At 55.0% G+C, this 15,776-nt stretch overlaps 1 protein-coding gene across 1 annotated transcript; it reads right to left on the minus strand.

The window, feature by feature from the left end:
* Window positions 1-396: 396 nt before the first annotated feature.
* On the minus strand, window positions 397-6,429 carry CHMP6 (charged multivesicular body protein 6). The gene is made up of 8 exons (XM_059047066.2): window positions 6,211-6,429; window positions 5,214-5,323; window positions 4,975-5,062; window positions 4,310-4,396; window positions 3,429-3,494; window positions 3,098-3,178; window positions 2,005-2,059; window positions 397-1,319 (listed from the first exon to the last, which is right to left on the minus strand). Exons 1-8 carry the CDS (start codon window positions 6,274-6,276, stop codon window positions 1,264-1,266), a joined length of 609 nt encoding a protein of 202 aa, XP_058903049.1. The 5' UTR covers window positions 6,277-6,429; the 3' UTR covers window positions 397-1,263.
* Window positions 6,430-15,776: the final 9,347 nt, after the last annotated feature.

Raw genomic sequence — 15,776 nt, forward strand, 5'->3', positions numbered from 1 at the left:
CGCTCCCTGGGGCATCTGGCTTCCTACCTAGACATCAGGACTCCAAACCAGACCCCCACACCCCAGAGGCACCAAACTGCACGCCTTCCCAGCCACCAGCCGTGGGAGTCACACAGAACCCCTTGAAAAATGAGAAACCACCAGCACCGCTTCTAAGGGAGGCGGGGCCAGAGTACCGCCCTGCACCTTGCTGCGGGCAGGTGACCACAGGTGACTTCCACCCACAGCTGGGCAGGGCTAGAACCTCACCGGCTCCTGAGGCCCCAGCCCCTGTGTGGCACTGAACAGCAAGGTGCCAAGTGCCCCGTGAGGGTCAAGGGACTGTGTTCCAGGGACCTGAGGGAGGAGCCACACAAACCCGCCCTTCCACGGACCCCAGTCCACAAGGCAGCAGGCTGTGTGAGTGTCAACTTTAATATGGGGCTGGCCTGTCTGGGGGGCTGAGAGGGTCCCCTTTGTCTTCTTGTTGGGAGTGAAATCTCAGGGAGATTGTCTAATTCCAAAACGAACCGTGAACTAGGGAAGTCACTTCCATCCTTCCCAGTCTCCACTTGGCTGCTAACAGCTCAAAGCTGGCAGCTCGGGGACCCGCAGCCACACTGGCCGGGTATCCTGGAATGTCTGTCAGCAGGACTGGGCCTTTGTACGGCCCCGGGAGTGATGGGGTGGGCAGACCTCCTAGAGTCATCAAAATCCAGCAGGGATGCACCCCTCCTGGTCCACCACCCACAAACGCCAACGTGGAAGCAGAGAGGTTACCACCCCCACGTCTACATGGAAACTGGGTACGTCCGGGAGCCAGGCCAAGGGAGGGTCCCCTTAACCAAAGCCCTGCCAGCTAATGGGAGCAGCAGGAAGAAGGGAAAGGAAAGGGTGGGGAGGCCAGGTCTGATGTGCCTTCCACAGCAGACAGGGTGGCGGAGACACTGGCTCGTGGAGCCGCGCGACCCGGGACGGGAGGTGTGACCAGCACCAGGAGCGTTGGGCCTGGCCGTGGCCCGTGGGAACCACAGCTGCAGAAGCTGCGTTTGGCTGGAGAGTTTGAATGTTGCCATTTAATCCAGAAACGAGAGCAAGACAGCAGCGCCAGGGAAACGCTCCGTAGAGCCATCCTGATCAGGAGCCCTGTGTGTGCTGTGCTGCTCCGTCAGCTCCCGGCCCACCTGGCCCGGCGCCAGCCTCCTGGGAGCCCGGTCAGAGCCGGACACGCACCCAAACTCTGTGGGCCCCAGTCCTCTGGAATCCCCGTGAGTCCCACACAAGTTACGAGGCTGCCACCACTTCCGCCTGTCGGGGCCTGGCCTTGACGGGGACTTTCTCTGTGGAGGAAACATAGAGATGTCTGTCGCGTACAGAAGACCCCAGAGATGGGAACTTCCCGAAAAGGACAAGAGGCAGCAAGGAGCCAGGTCAGGGCTTGGCGCTCTGGGAAGAACGGGCACAGCTCTGAGAAAGGCGAGTTACACACAGAAGCCGGGAGGGATGACCAACAGCAGGCACCGGGCACAAGCACTCGGGACAGCACAGCAGGCGGGCGCGCACCCCCACCCACGGAGCCCGGGAAGGAGGTCAGGAAACAGCAAGGGAGCAGAACGAGCTGAGGAGGAATCACAAAGGACGAGTCCGCGCGGACAGGGAATTTCTGAAGGCGTTAAGCGATGCCGCGGGGAAGGTCGTCCCAGTGATGCTTAGAGGACGGCTGGTCCTGGGTTGGACCCAGAAGACCCTGCACAGCTAAACTGGCCCTTTCCCGACTCTAACTTTGAGATTCGCCTCTCTGAACAGGGTTTGGCTCTTACAAGGTTACCGAAACTGCTCAGAAGCCTGGGCTCAACCCCAGGGCGAGGCCCGCACTCTACCTGAGCTGGTGCCAGCAAGCGCGCCCACCAAGCGGGGGGTTGGGGCCCGACCCTCACCAAGCAGGAAGGGCAGGGCCCAGAGGCCAGGATATTTTGCTTTGCTCTAGAACGCACGGTTCTCCAAAGAACATAACGAGGAGGGTACCTGGGATCTTTTCAGGAAGGGGCTCTGAAGGAACCTCTGGCAGCTCTATCTGTTCCTGCAAGAAACAGAGGATAAAGGCTGTGAGATACAATCACCTTGTCCTTCTCTTGGAGAGAATAGCATCCTGTTCACTTAGTCGCTCTCAGCGGGATTTAAATAGGACACAAATCCTCCAGCACACAAGCCCAGGGTGAATCCTCCCCGGCTTCTGGCACCTCTGCAACTCACATCACCGGGGGCACAGTGACCACAAAATGTGGCTGCTCCCAACGACCCAGAGCCTGAGGGGCTCCCAACCCAAAGTTCCACTCCAAGTCTGAGACAAGGGCTTTGAAACAGGCATCCATGCAGGTCAGGGGCCCCAGTGGTGCCTCTGCCTCAGGTGGTGGTACCTGGGTGCACCTGTCGTTCCAGCGAGTGCTGGTCTGCCTCTCGGGCCTTGGGAGGAAGTAAATCATCAGGCAGATGCACACAGGGCCCCCAGGCAGAGAGCAGCAGTGCTAAGGACCTGCTTGCCTGGCCTGGCCTATGGCTTGGGGGTGGCAGGCTGGTGGGCACGGCGTGAATTCGGCTTGCTTAGGCAGGGGCCCACAGAGATGGAGACGCCCTCCATCAGGGAGCAAACACAGACTCAGGGCCTGAAGTGATGGTTGGCTGGTTAGAGGCCTCTGGGACAACACATGGAGGCCGTGTGTGTGACAGTGAGTGACCGGCCACAAGAGGGAAAAAGCCCCTGTTTGATCTAAAACCCACACACTGCCCACTGGGGAGGAAAGGGCTGAGGGAGCTAGGAGGGCCGGCATTCCGCTCTGTCCTGGCACCTGGTTCGCTCTGAGGCCTGCAACACCTGGGTGGACAACCTGCAAAATGTCCTTTCCAGGCCAGTCCTGCCCTGCAGTCAGCCAGGTGGGTGGGGAGAAGGGACCTCAGTTTAGCACAAACACCAGTTGTTTTAGGGAAGAAAACCAGCTGCAGAACCAAGGCTGTGTGCTCAAGTGAAACCTGACACAGTTGCTCGCCGAGGCCAGTGAGGAGAATCCTCCTGGGGGGGTCCCTACACCTGGGCCTGTGTCAGTGCCGGGGGTCCTGTTACCTGAGTGATTGCGTCCAGCTCCTCCAGGATGGCATCTTCGTCCTCCTGAGTGAAGCTTCCTGCCAACAGCTCATCTATTTGCTGCAAAAGGAGGAGCAGAGGTGGAGCATGGCTGGGCTGGGGTGGGGGAAAGGTGGGCCCTCGTGGAGGAAGGAGACAGCCCCAGCTCAAGGCTCCTCTCACTCGAAAGAAGGAAGGCAGCCCCCATGTGGTGCGGGAAGGCCTGGCCCTCGAGGGCGGTGCAGGACATTCAGCAAGTTGGCCACTGTCCTTGCTGGCTGCCAGATGGCGGGCCCCGTGGCACCACTTCCCATGGTGCGGCAACACCTACCCGCTGGTACTCCACAGCCTCCTGCGTCTCGTCCAGTATCCGCTCCACCTCTTCTATGGACATCACCTGATTGGTTACAAGTTTTTGAGTCTTGTCAGCGAAGCACATAACAGAACCCCCTACACGAAGGCCACCTGCATTGGCAGGGCACACGGCCTAGCCCCTCTGTTCCTGTTTAAATGAAGCCACGCCAAGCAGGATATAACACATCTTTGGTTATTTCTGTCCCAGGCAGGGCCCGTCCACAGAGGCATGGAGCTGTCAGACAGTCTTTTCAGAAGCCTCAACTGACCTCCTTGGACTCTTGCTGGCCCTTCTGGCACCCAAATCAACCCCAGCGGTAGTCAAAAGTATAAAAATTTTTCCCTGGCCAGGTGACTTGATTTCTTTTGGGTTCAAAGCAGCACCTTTGCTTGACTGGTCACCACCACATTGGATAGTCAGAAAGGCAGTGCAACCTCAGCTCTCTGCCCAGCCCCACTGCCATCCACTCATCAGGAATGAGACGGGGTGGGGGCCGGAGCATGCCATCTCTGCACCTCACCTCTCCTTTCACCATCCACCTCTGTGCTGTTTCCTGAAATGAAGCTGCATTCGCCTCCTCCAGGAAGTCCTCCAGATTAGTTCACCACACCCCTCCCCCACTCAAACCAGATTGTCCCTCTAGTCACTTTAGCATCTCTGGACACAATTTATAGTTTGGGTCCCTATTCTCAGGTCAATATCCCTGAGTTTGTACCACTAGACTGTCACCCTCTCCCGGTAGTGGCTGGCTTTCCCTCAAGCCCAAAGGCCTGCATGCAGGTGTGGCCTCAGGAACTACCCCTCTCCTTGTTCCACTGGCTGCCCCTCCTCTCTGTCCCCAGTCCTGCAAGACTTACCTGGTGCATCTTATTCAGACACTCATTTCCAAACTGCAGCCCCTCGATCACCTTCATTTCAATCTGGGTGAACTCAATACTGTGGACCTGAGGAAGAAACCCGTGTGGTCAGGAGCCCACCTTCTCTGCCACCTCATGCAGACCCATGGAAGGGAGTTAGGATCACACCATCACTGACATAGACTGCTGGGCCTCAGAGCAGACTGTCTCTGCCTTCCTCCTCCTTCTGTCCTTTCCCGCTGCCCTGACCAACACTTGGGCGGGACTGAGAGGGCCTGGGAGGAATCGCAAAGTAGACTGCTTATAACCAGCAGCTCTGTTAGCAAAAGAGCAGAACTAGAGCTCTGGGTCCTGAAACTGGATCACTTTGGGAGCCTCCTGCAGATCCCAACACCTCTTCAGTCACTGGGGCAGACTCCCTGCCCACCCCACCACCCAGAAGTGGCCTAGCCCTCCAGCCACAATCCTGCAAGAGCCAACCTGCCCCAACCCCTTAAGACCGTCAGGCTCCCATCAAAGATTCTCTTCCACCTCCAGGCCTGACCCATTCCATAGCCTCGGGCTGAGAGGTCCAGGAGAGGAAAATGATAGGTTTCAGTCCTCTGAGGGGACTCTGGCACCTACACGGTCCATGGCCCACATCCCCCGACCCCTACTAGGCCTACCATGGTCTCCAGACTGGTAATCTGGTTTTCTGTCTTGTCCAGGAGCTGCTCCCGGTATCGCTTCTTCTTGAGCAGCAGCTTGGCCCGTCTGCAGAGAGAACCCGAGCAGTGACCCAGCAGCCATGGCCATCAGCTGCCCTGGCCTGGCACTGACCAGCCTCCAGGCCTACCCCACCTCTGCTCTAGGCCGATGGGGGACAGAACCCCTCTCCCGAAGACCGGCCCCCAGCTCCACTCACTCCTTCCTGCCGTCGCGCAGGAGCTGACGCGCAATCTCCCGCTCCCGCTCCAGATGCTGGGTGATCCTCTTCTGGTACTGCTTCAGCTTATCCCGCTGCTGCTTCAGTTGCTGCCGGGAAAGCAGGCCTTGTGTCGACACCAAGCCCACGCAGGGCGCGCTGAACACTCAGCGGGCTACCCAGCGTCCAGGAGAGCCAGCACAGAGGCTGCTGGGGTCACTGAAGGGCCCCCCACAGGCCAGGCTGCCTCACCCCAGTGTCCCCAAAAGAATGCAGGGCCATTTACACGCCTTAGTCTTTCCTCCCCTATTTTAAGCCATTTACATTTCTTGCAAATTTCATCAGCATCTGCAAGCACAAGGCACTTCTCAGGGAGAAGATTATGTTTTCAGGGTCGGCCATGGAGAGTGAGTTAACTGGGTCAAGGGTGTGCACATCTTTAAAACTCAACATGGTGAGAAATTAGCCCCCAGTGTAGACGTGGTCAGTCTGTCTCAAGCGACCGCTCCCCACTTGCCTCCACAACTCCATTCTCTTTAGAGGCCGTCTGCCCCAGCGCACCCCATGGCCGGTGGGTCAGGCTCGGCGACAGCCGCACGTCCTGTCCCTGCTGCCGTAAGAGGCGTCCGCCATCCCACCCCGTGGCCAGCCTACCCGCTGACAAGGTACGACCAGGAAAGAGTGAGACGCGGGCACCGCCTCCCGAGACCCGAGGCACAGGTCAATCGCCGCACCGGGACCGCCTACACCCGCAGCGACCGGATTCGCTCAGACTCGCTGGGAACCAGACCCAGACACGCTCCCCACCGGGAGCCCACCACCCACCGCCCTAGACGGGCTCCGAGGCTGCGGCCCCGGCGTGGGGCTGGGCGGCCGGAGGGGCCGAAGCCCGTGACGAGGGGGGAAACGCAGCCGGTAGCCGCCGTGCCTCGGTTTCCCCGCCCGGCCCAGGTGTCCCCGGCCCGCGTCCACCCGCCTGCGGGGCCCAGCGTCTCACCAGGATGGCCTTGTCCTGCTCCGTGACCCGGCTCTGTTGCTTCTTACGGCCGAACAGGTTGCCCATGGCGGCCGGCGCGGCCTGGCCCGCCGCCTAGCCCGGTCGGCTCCGCACGTCGCGGCCGCCGTAGTTCGGACCCGACTCACCCCCGCTACGGCGGCCGCGCGGGGCCAAGCGCCGCAGAACGCGGAACGCGGCTGTCCGCAGACGGAGGCCCCGCCCCGAGAAGCGGCCGGGGTTCTGGGGCCCTGGATCGCGTGGTTCACGTGCATTTCCAGGATACCTCACCTGTGCCGACTTCAAGACTAAAAGTTCCATCTCCCACTATGGTGGGACCCTCGCAGGGTGACAGCGTGTACCGTCTCCCGGGCGGTCAGAAATCTTGTTCACAAGTCACTGCCCCACTGGCTCGGACCACAGAATGCTGCATTTAGTGATGTTACAACCCTGGGCGTCAGAGTGTCCGCTGAACCTCCCCCTGCTGGGCAGCATGCTCCACCCACTCTGTCCTCCGGGCCGGTGACTAGTCCCCGGAGGAGCCCACCTTCTGGTTCCGTGGGCCCGGGCAGAAGCCCCCACAGGGCATCGGGGATATAGGGCGGAGCGCCACGTACACCTGCAGCCTTGGCTCCCACCCGTGTGTCCTGGCTGGGGTGGGGGTCATAGGATGGCACCCAGCCCTGTTTGGTCTCCCCAACTGATCCCGCAGCCCAGTCTGCATGGGCACCACCACCTTTCTAGCAGCCCAGCAGCTCCTGGGCGGTGGGGTCATGATAAGATGAGGTGTCCCATGGCACGAGTCCAGCGCTCACCCCTTTCTGTGAAATGAACTCCTTGATCAGAAGCAGTGCTGCAAGGACACCACGATGGGCCTCTCAGTCCACAACAGTGCTGCTGGCAGAAGCCCCCTGGGTGAGGGGGGAGGCAAATCTGTGTCCAGAGTGTCTATTCCCGTGAGGACACGTCACGGCCCCCGAGGGAAGAGTCCTGATTAGCTAACCTGCTGTTGGGCAGCTGGCTGGTCCCCCAGGTAATAGTGCCATCTGGGGGGCTCAGTGCTCTTGACCCACTGGGCCCTCAGCAGCGGTGGCCAGGTGAGCTTCAGTGAGGGGAAGTCCATGTAACTGAGCCCCGAAGAGCCTCCATCCCTGCCCACATGGTCACTTTGTCCACAGGCCCATTGACTGAGCGCTGGGGGCCTAGGAAAAGCCATTGGCTCATGTCCAGAGAGTATGCACTGCAGCCACCTGGCCATGGAGAGCCTCCTGGGCAGGGGGTGCTCTTTCGTGAGTCTTCCCTGGGACACAAATGTCTTGTGTCCACTCTGAGAAGTCCATCCACATCTCTCCCCAAGATTTCCTGTGACCAATCTTCCAGTCCTGTTTCTTCCAAGTCCCTGCCCGTTCAGTCAAACCTTAGCAGCTGCCTGTGATTCAATACAGATGTAACTTCTTGCCATCCTCACTGCACACATACAGGCACGACTCCGAGATACTGAGGGTTCTGATCCAGACCACTGCAATAAAGCAAATATTGCAATATTTCACAGGAATTTCTTGCTCTCCCAGTGCATATAAAAGTTATGTTTTGGGCTTCCCTGGTGGCGCAGTGGTTGAGAGTCTGCCTGCTGATGCAGGGGACACGGGTTCGTGCCCCGGTCCAGGAAGGTCCCACATGCCGTGGAGCAGCTGGGCCCGTGAGCCATGGCCGCTGAGCCTGCACGTCTGGAGCCTGTGCTCCTTAACAGGAGAGGCCACAATGGTGAGAGGCCCACGTACCGCAAAAAAAAAAAAAAAAAGTTTTATGCTATACTGTAGTCTATTAAATGTGCAATAGCATTATGTCTAAAAAAAGATGTACATACATAAATTTTTTATACCTTAATTTAAAATGCTTTATTACCCCCAGTCCATCAAGAGAGACATTGGAAGAGAGAAATTGTGTTCTATGGCAGGATCTCAAGGGGCACCTGTCTTGAAATACTTAGAGGTCTTTTTGTATAACTGAATTGCTGAGTTGTCCACCTGAAACTAACACGATATTATAAATCAACTATACTCTTTTTTCCATTTTTAAATTACATTTGGACCTTTACGAAACATATACCATCAGTCATACGACTATTCAGTAAAAATCTATTTTAGGTTTTAGAATTAGAAAATAAGACTCAAAAGTATGAAAACCACATGAGCATATATAGTAAGTGCTCACAAATGTTGGCTTTTATTATTATTAGGTGATCATGGGATTGACTTTCACTAATTTGCTCTTGAGTTATAAGCTGCTGTTGACCAGGGATAGTTTCTAAGAAGACCAAGTTCCTGACACTCCAGAGAACATAAGGGAAATACAACTTCCCTTTAGTGTAGTCTACCCCAAAGATGGACTGGATAAAGCCCCAAAGAGCTTTATCCAAACTACTATGTGGGATCCTTCAGGTGATTTTAGATGGTGTGCGTACCTTTTAAATAATGTTCTTTAAAATACTATGTATTTAAGAATAAACATAACTGGTAAAATATCTATGTTTAAATATATTTTTATGACAAAAGACAACGGTTTTGCATTTATGTTGATATAAAGTTTCCTTTTAAAATAAATTATTAAAGTGTAATAAGTGAGTTGATTCAAAGAAAGCTGTTAAGTAATCATAGTACAGGTGGTACCCAGAAATGGTAAAAATTGAGGAGGTGGTATGCAAATGATTGCGCCTTGAGAAGTGCTGTGTGAGGAACCGAATCTGCCTGCTCCCCATTTTGCTACATATGAAAATATTAACACTCATTTTATGGAGTTTACGTATATCACACAGTTATAAAATTTCCATGCTAGACAAGACCATGAGATCATCACAGAACAACCCTCCTTGTTTTAGTTAGGTGGATTCTGAGGTCTAGAGATGCTGTAGCTTGATTAAGTGCAGTATGTTCTGGAGGAACTGGGATTTCACCCTGTTAGAGAAAACATTCATATTTTCTGGTGGTCTAGACCTCAAGTAGAAAAGGAATTTAAATTAAGGTATAAAAAATGCTTTCTTGCTGGGACTTCCCTGGCAGTCCAGTGGTTAGGACTTTACCTTCCAATGCAGGGGGTGTAGGTTCGATTCCTAGTTGGGGAGCTGGGATCCCTCATGCCTTGCGGCCAAAAACCCGAAACAGAAAACAGAAGCAATATTGTAACAAATTCAATAAAGACTTTAAAAATGGTTCACATAAAAAAAATCTTTAAAAAAATGCTTTACTGCTTAAAAAAATGCCAAAACAGGGAATTCCCTGGTGGTTCAGTGGTTAGGACTCCATGCTTTCACTGCTGAGGACCCAGGTTCAATCCCTGGTTGGGGAACTAAGATCCAATAAGCTGCGCGATGCAGACAAAAAAAAAAAAAAAAAAAAAGGGCCAAAACAATTACAATACAGGTGTACCTCGTTTTATTTCACTTCACAGATACTGCATTTTTTAACAATGAAGGTTCATGACAACCTTGTATCGAGCAAGTCTATTGGCACCATTCTTCTAACAGCATTTGCTCACCTCCTGTCTCTGTGTCATGTTTTGCTAATTCTTACAATATTTCAAACTTCTTCATTATTATATTTGTTATGGTGATCAGTGGTTTTTGATGTTACTACTATGACTTGCTGAATGCTCAGACGATGGTTAACATTTTTCATTTTATTTTTTTTGAAATTTTTTGCCAATTGGGTCTTTTAAAAAATATATTTATTTATTTATTTAGGCTGCACCGGGTCTTAGTTGTGGCAGGCAGGATCTATTTCCCCCACAAGGGATCGAACTCGGGCCCCCTTCACTGGGAGCACGGAGTCCTAACCACTGGACCACCAGGGAAGTCCCTTGGGTTTGCTGCTTTTTCAGTGACCTGTCCACCTTAGCTCTGGGCCTTGCCCCACCGTCTTCCCGGAGAAATCAGGGACCCTGTTTTGATGGCAGCACCTCTACCGTCATTCCTGGCCTGCAGACTTTGGAGGGCTTTTCAAGAACCTGAGGTCCTCACCAAGGGCTTTCTTGGGGCCTCTGTCCAATGTGTGTGCTTCGGGGCCACGAGGGGCTCAATGAGCGGGTTGCACCTGATAAATTCATGTCAAGTCCTTGTCTGCCCCAGCCCTTGTAGTCTTTCCTCTGTATTATACCAAGAAATTCCTGGCACCTTAGCTGGGCCATGTTAAGTCCAAGTTTCCAGCAACAAAGGAGCTTTTCACAGATGAAAGCAAACAGTGGGGCCCCGAGTCTCAGGTGCCCATACCCTGTCCAGCTCCCTGGGGGTCGGCTGCCACGGGCACCGGTGAGGGACGCCCTCGCAAGACTCTCCAAGGTGAGTCAGCAATATCTTGGTATTCTTGGGGCATGAAGCAGGTAGCTGCTTCGGTGGGATCTTCACATGTGGGGGCGGGAGGGCTGCCTCAGACAGGGAGCCGGGTTGCTTCTGCTGGGAGGCCAGGCTCAATGGGATTATGGGGGGTCAAGATCAGTCCACTCAGCTCTCTCCATCTGACTCTTTCACACTTAAAGCTCTGACCTGGTGAGGCTGAGAATTCAATTTACATTGTAATCCCACAACCCACAGGATAAAACTTGGGGAATGATTTCCAGACGCAACAGTCTTGCTACAAGAAACAAGATTTTCTTTCATAGTAGTCTTAGACATTTTCTGCTTTTCTGACTCTACCTTGAACTGAGAATTTAAAGCCCCTTGCTTGTCATTTTTAAAAAATGAAATCTTCCCAGTGTGGTCAGAAATCACCAGCCTACCCCACAGTCCTGACTTCCCCCAGGATGTTGCTTTGTAGCTGCTTGGGCTCCCAGAACCTGGCTTTCAGGAAACACTTCCTTCCAGGTCATCACAGAAAAGTGTGTGGCTGCAGCATGTCTCCACCACCCGTGTCCAATTTGCCACAGACTGTATTAGTCTCCCTGGCTGCCATGAAAAATTGCCACAGGCTGGGCCACTTAGACAATGGAAACTTATTGTCTCACAGTCTACAGGTTGGAACTCTGAGATCAAGGTGTGCAGGGCCAGCTCCCTCTGAGGCTGTGAGGGGGACTCTGTCCCAGCTTCTCTCCCAACTTCTGGTGGTTTGCCAGCAAGGCCTGGCATGTGGAAGCATCACCTGGCCTCTGCCTCCATCTTCACGTAGCCTCCCATCTGTGTCCAGATTTCCCCTAATAAGGACTCCAGTCATGTTGGATCAGGGCCGACCTGAATGACTTCATTTTAACTTGATCACCTCTGTAGAGACCGTCTCCCTAAATAAGGGCATATTCTGAGCTATTGGGGGTTAGGACTTCAACATCTGAATTTGGGGGGGACACAGTTCAGTCCATAACACAATAATGAGATAATCACTGCGTACAAGCAGTTCTGGGTTTCTGTCTTCGAAGCTCTCTCTCCTGGACTGACTTCTGGCACTAACTATGCATCATGGAATCTCCTGTAAACAGGCACATCTCTGGGAATTTCAAGCAGGAAGATGTTTATTACAGAGATTCAGCCCTTCAAAACCAGGGTTTCAGGAATGAAGGTCAGGGGTCCCATCACTGGATCTTGGGGGCGTGGGAGCTTTCGTAGACTCTAAAGGAAAGGCTCGGCACGGTGACCCCCTGCCTCACAACCACACCTGCCAAGGCCCCGGTTGGCCGCCCCTACACCTCTTCCACCATCCACAGCTCGGATGGAACACTTAACTACCAGAGGAAATTACCCTGGAATCCTGATGGGAGGCCTTCCAGGGACGGTACAACGGGGTGGCCCTTACCTGACTCGCAGACTGGGGCAAGCAGGAGGCGTGCAAGTGCGGCCGCGTGGGCCGGCCCGCGTACAGGTGTAGCTGACAGGGCCTTGCGGGTTGGGGTGGCGGGCCAAGGAACACATGGCAGGACCTGAACCTCCACCAACCGAGGCCACCTTGAGTGACCAGCGCGGGAGGCCATCGGGGACTTCCTGCCCCTCATCGCTCCTCGGCCCTCATCCTCCGTCTACCTTCTCTGCCCACCTCTCAGCCTCCGCTGGGTGCCCACCTTCCAAGGCCTCCAGGTTTCACTCCCAGACAAGGGCTCTGATTGGTTTTCTCCAGGCCAATCATCTGTGGCCTTGCGGGCGTTATGCCCTCGCCGGAGCCAATCCGCAGGGGGGTGGGCGGGTGCTCGCGGGCAGAGAGGAGGGAATTTCCTCCAAAATAGGCGCTTTTCGAGGCCACTAAACACCAGCGATTCTAGGACAAGCCCAACATGAGAATGTGGGTCATGCCAATGCCTGGTCGGGCCAGGACACCCCAGGGAGGACGAGCTGGGGGGCTGGCCGGGGATGCACGTGCAGCATGTTAAGAACTGTCAGGGTCCTGGTCAGGGGTCCCCAGGGTCAGGGGTCCTGGGGGCTCAGACTAAGGAGGTGGTGGGTGACAGCAGCAGAGAACGCGGGGTGAGCCAAGGAATCTTTTGGAAGAAGTCGGAAGAATCCAGGCCAAGTCCCAGACATTGGGTATGAGCCCAGGAAATAGTACTGAAGACACAGATGAGGTGTTGGCGGGACCAGCTGCATGGACGCTACGTGGGCACAGAGGATGAGGCAGCCCCGGCTGCGGGCCGGTGGGAGCTCCCAGGCGGGCGTCCTGGGAGGGGGGACGTCCTGGGGAAGGGCGGAGCTCAGAGAGGCCGCGGGGAGAGGGGCTGGAGGGGAAGGCCCTGCCTGCTGGTGACCCTCGAGGGACCCATGAGTGGGGACACTGGGCAGCAGCGGGTCAAGGGTTGAGACACATCTTTTGGGGGCTTGAGAGCAGAAGAAACGCGGGGCCATGGGGAGGGGTGCTGGGCCGCAGGGGCGTCCACCTTCCTGGAAGCCTAGCTCTGGACGCTCAGCCGGGAGGCGGGCGGGCAAAGGCTAGCTCCTCAGTGGCCACGCGGTGGCGCTGCAGGACAGCCGGGCGGCCGCAGGACAACACCAGGGCCTGGGATGTGGGCCGTCTCCCCGCAAGGCGGTACGGATACCCGTCCCCCAGCACTCCCAGCATTCCAGCACTGGGCACCTCAGCACTCCCACAGCTAGAACCCCGCACCTCGCACCCCACACCTCGCACCCCACACCGGGCACCCATCCCCGGACACAGGCCATCTGGGACCCCAGCACCTGGCACCCCTCACCTCAGCATCTCGGACACTGCACCCCGTAGGGGCAGCACCCCACGTCCCAGCACCCGGCACCAGTCCCAACACACCAGCCACCTGGCACCCCAGAATCTGGCATCCCACACCCAGCATCGTAGCGCCCTGGCATCCCTGCACTCCAGCACCCAGCACCAACAGGCAGCGACCCCTGCGGGCTTTCAGGAAGGTGGGTCCAAGAAGAACAGATAGGGTGGGGAGAGGATCTGCCATGGGTCTGCCCTAGCTGGGAGAAGCTGGGAGAAGCCACGTCCATTGAGCTGTTCTGCAGATACTGAAACCCCCACCAGGTGGAAGAAGTTAACTGTATGCTGCCCACAAGCATGGAGACCCCAGAACGAACGATTGGAACCAGAAGGTTGATGATGTTTACTCCCAATTACCTCACCTCCAACCAATCAGAAGAATGTTCACGAGCTGATCATCCCGCCCCGCCCCGTCTTTAAAAACTTTTCCCTGTTTGGGCCTTTTAAGCACTAGCTGCCTGGACTTTTGCTTCGTGCCTGCAATCAGTGCTGCACTTTCCTTCACCACAATCTGGTGTCAATAGATTGGCTTTACTGTGTGTGGGCAATGGAACCAAGTTTAGTTCCATAACACATCTTCTTTGGAGAAATGTCTGTTCAAGTCCTTTGCCCAGTTTGGAATTGAGTTGTTTTTCAGTTGGTGAGTTGTGAGAGCTCTTTATGCGTTCTGGATATTAAACCCTTATCAGATATATGATTCGCAAATATTTTCTCTGTAGGTTATTTTTTTTTCACATTCTTGATGCATGAAATTGTTTCACTTATATGAAGTCCAGTTTATCTAGTTTTTGTGTTGTTTCTCGTGTCAAATCTAAATCCATTGCCAAACTCAAGGTCATGAAAATTTACCCCTATGTTTTTTTCTTAGGAGTTTTGTGGTTTTAGCTCCTGTATTTATGTCATTGATCCATTATGAGTTAGTTTTCGAATATGGTGTGAGGTAGGGGCCCACCTTTTGTGTGTGAATATTCAATTGTCCCAGCACCATTTATTAAGAGACTATTCTTTCCCTAATGAATGGTTTTGTCACCCTTTTTGAGAATCCGTTGCCCATAGGGCTTGCATTGAATCTGTAGATTGCTTTGGGGAGTACTGCCACTTAACAATATTAAGTCTTTCAATCCATGAACACAGAATGTCTTTCTAGGTATTCAGGTCTTCTGTAATTACTTTCAGCAGTGTTTTGTTGTTTTTGGTGTGCAAATCTTTCATCTCCTTTGTTGCATTTCTGCCTAGGTATTTTATTCTTTTTGATGCTGTTGTAAATGGAATTGGCCTGTTAATTTGCCTTTTCCGATTGTTCATTGCTGGTGTGTCATTTGTTTCTTTCCCTGGTCCAGAATGTTCTGGTAAATAGCAAAAAAGAAAGGAAACTCCATGTGGTTCTGCCTGGGCTTTGGTTGTCCTTGTTGCTGGCGGCTGCCACCTTCCCTGTGGAACTAGGGCTGGTGCCCAGCATGGCTGGGCTCTCTCACAGCACAGCCCCCAGGCCACTCCTCCTGCAGGGCAGGGCACAGTGGGTGCTGGTGACAGGCTCTGGACCGGGCCCCTCCCTCCTCACCCCAGTCCCTCCCCCGCAGTTGGGGGGCTTCTCTGGGAGCTCCCCTGTCTTGTCTCCTGCATGGAGAGGCACTGGGCAGGCTCTGCTGGACCAGAACCTGTGCCGCCCGGGTGTCTGCCCCACACTCAGGCAGTGGCTTGTCCCCTCAGCTCCTTTTTCACGTCCTCTCCTCCTTCACACAGCAGCAACGTCTGGGTCGGTGAATCGGATGCCTCACCCGGATTTCTGATCCTCAGCCACTTGTCCCAGCTGCACACTTTCAGGCCGTGTGGACCTGGGGCTGCGGCTTCCTGTGCTGGCCCCTGGCTCCCTCCCTGCACATCAGCCCTGGGGACCCAGGGCGGGGCTGGCGGGTGGGTGGGTGTCTCAGGATGTGCCTGCTGGCTTGGGAGAGGGGTGGGGACATGAAGCCCATCTCCCACCATCAGAAAAAGTCCCGGCCCCACCAGGTGGAGGCAAAGGAGACCTTTGCTCCAAGATGCAGATCCAGGGGCTGCAATCAACCTGCCAGGGTGTCTCTTCCAGCTGATGCTGCTGAGGAGAAATTGGTGGAAACCAACTAGCTCAGGGGCTGACAACAGCCCAGTTCGATCTCTCCCCGAAGCCCCATCCTGACCCTCGAGGCCGGGCCACCTGCTGGGACCACAGGGCTCGGGAGGGGCCTCTGCCCTCCCCACCCAGCCTGGGTCTCCCACATCCTCCCCACTTGCTTCTGGTCCTATAAGACTCAGGGGCTCAGAGCCACCTTGTCCGTGCCCACACCGCACACTTTCGCCAGAGTCCCTGTCCCCACCCACCCAGCGCCA

The sequence above is a fragment of the Kogia breviceps genome, chromosome 19 (genome assembly GCF_026419965.1).
Source record: "Kogia breviceps isolate mKogBre1 chromosome 19, mKogBre1 haplotype 1, whole genome shotgun sequence".
Classification (NCBI taxonomy): Eukaryota; Metazoa; Chordata; class Mammalia; order Artiodactyla; family Physeteridae; genus Kogia; species Kogia breviceps.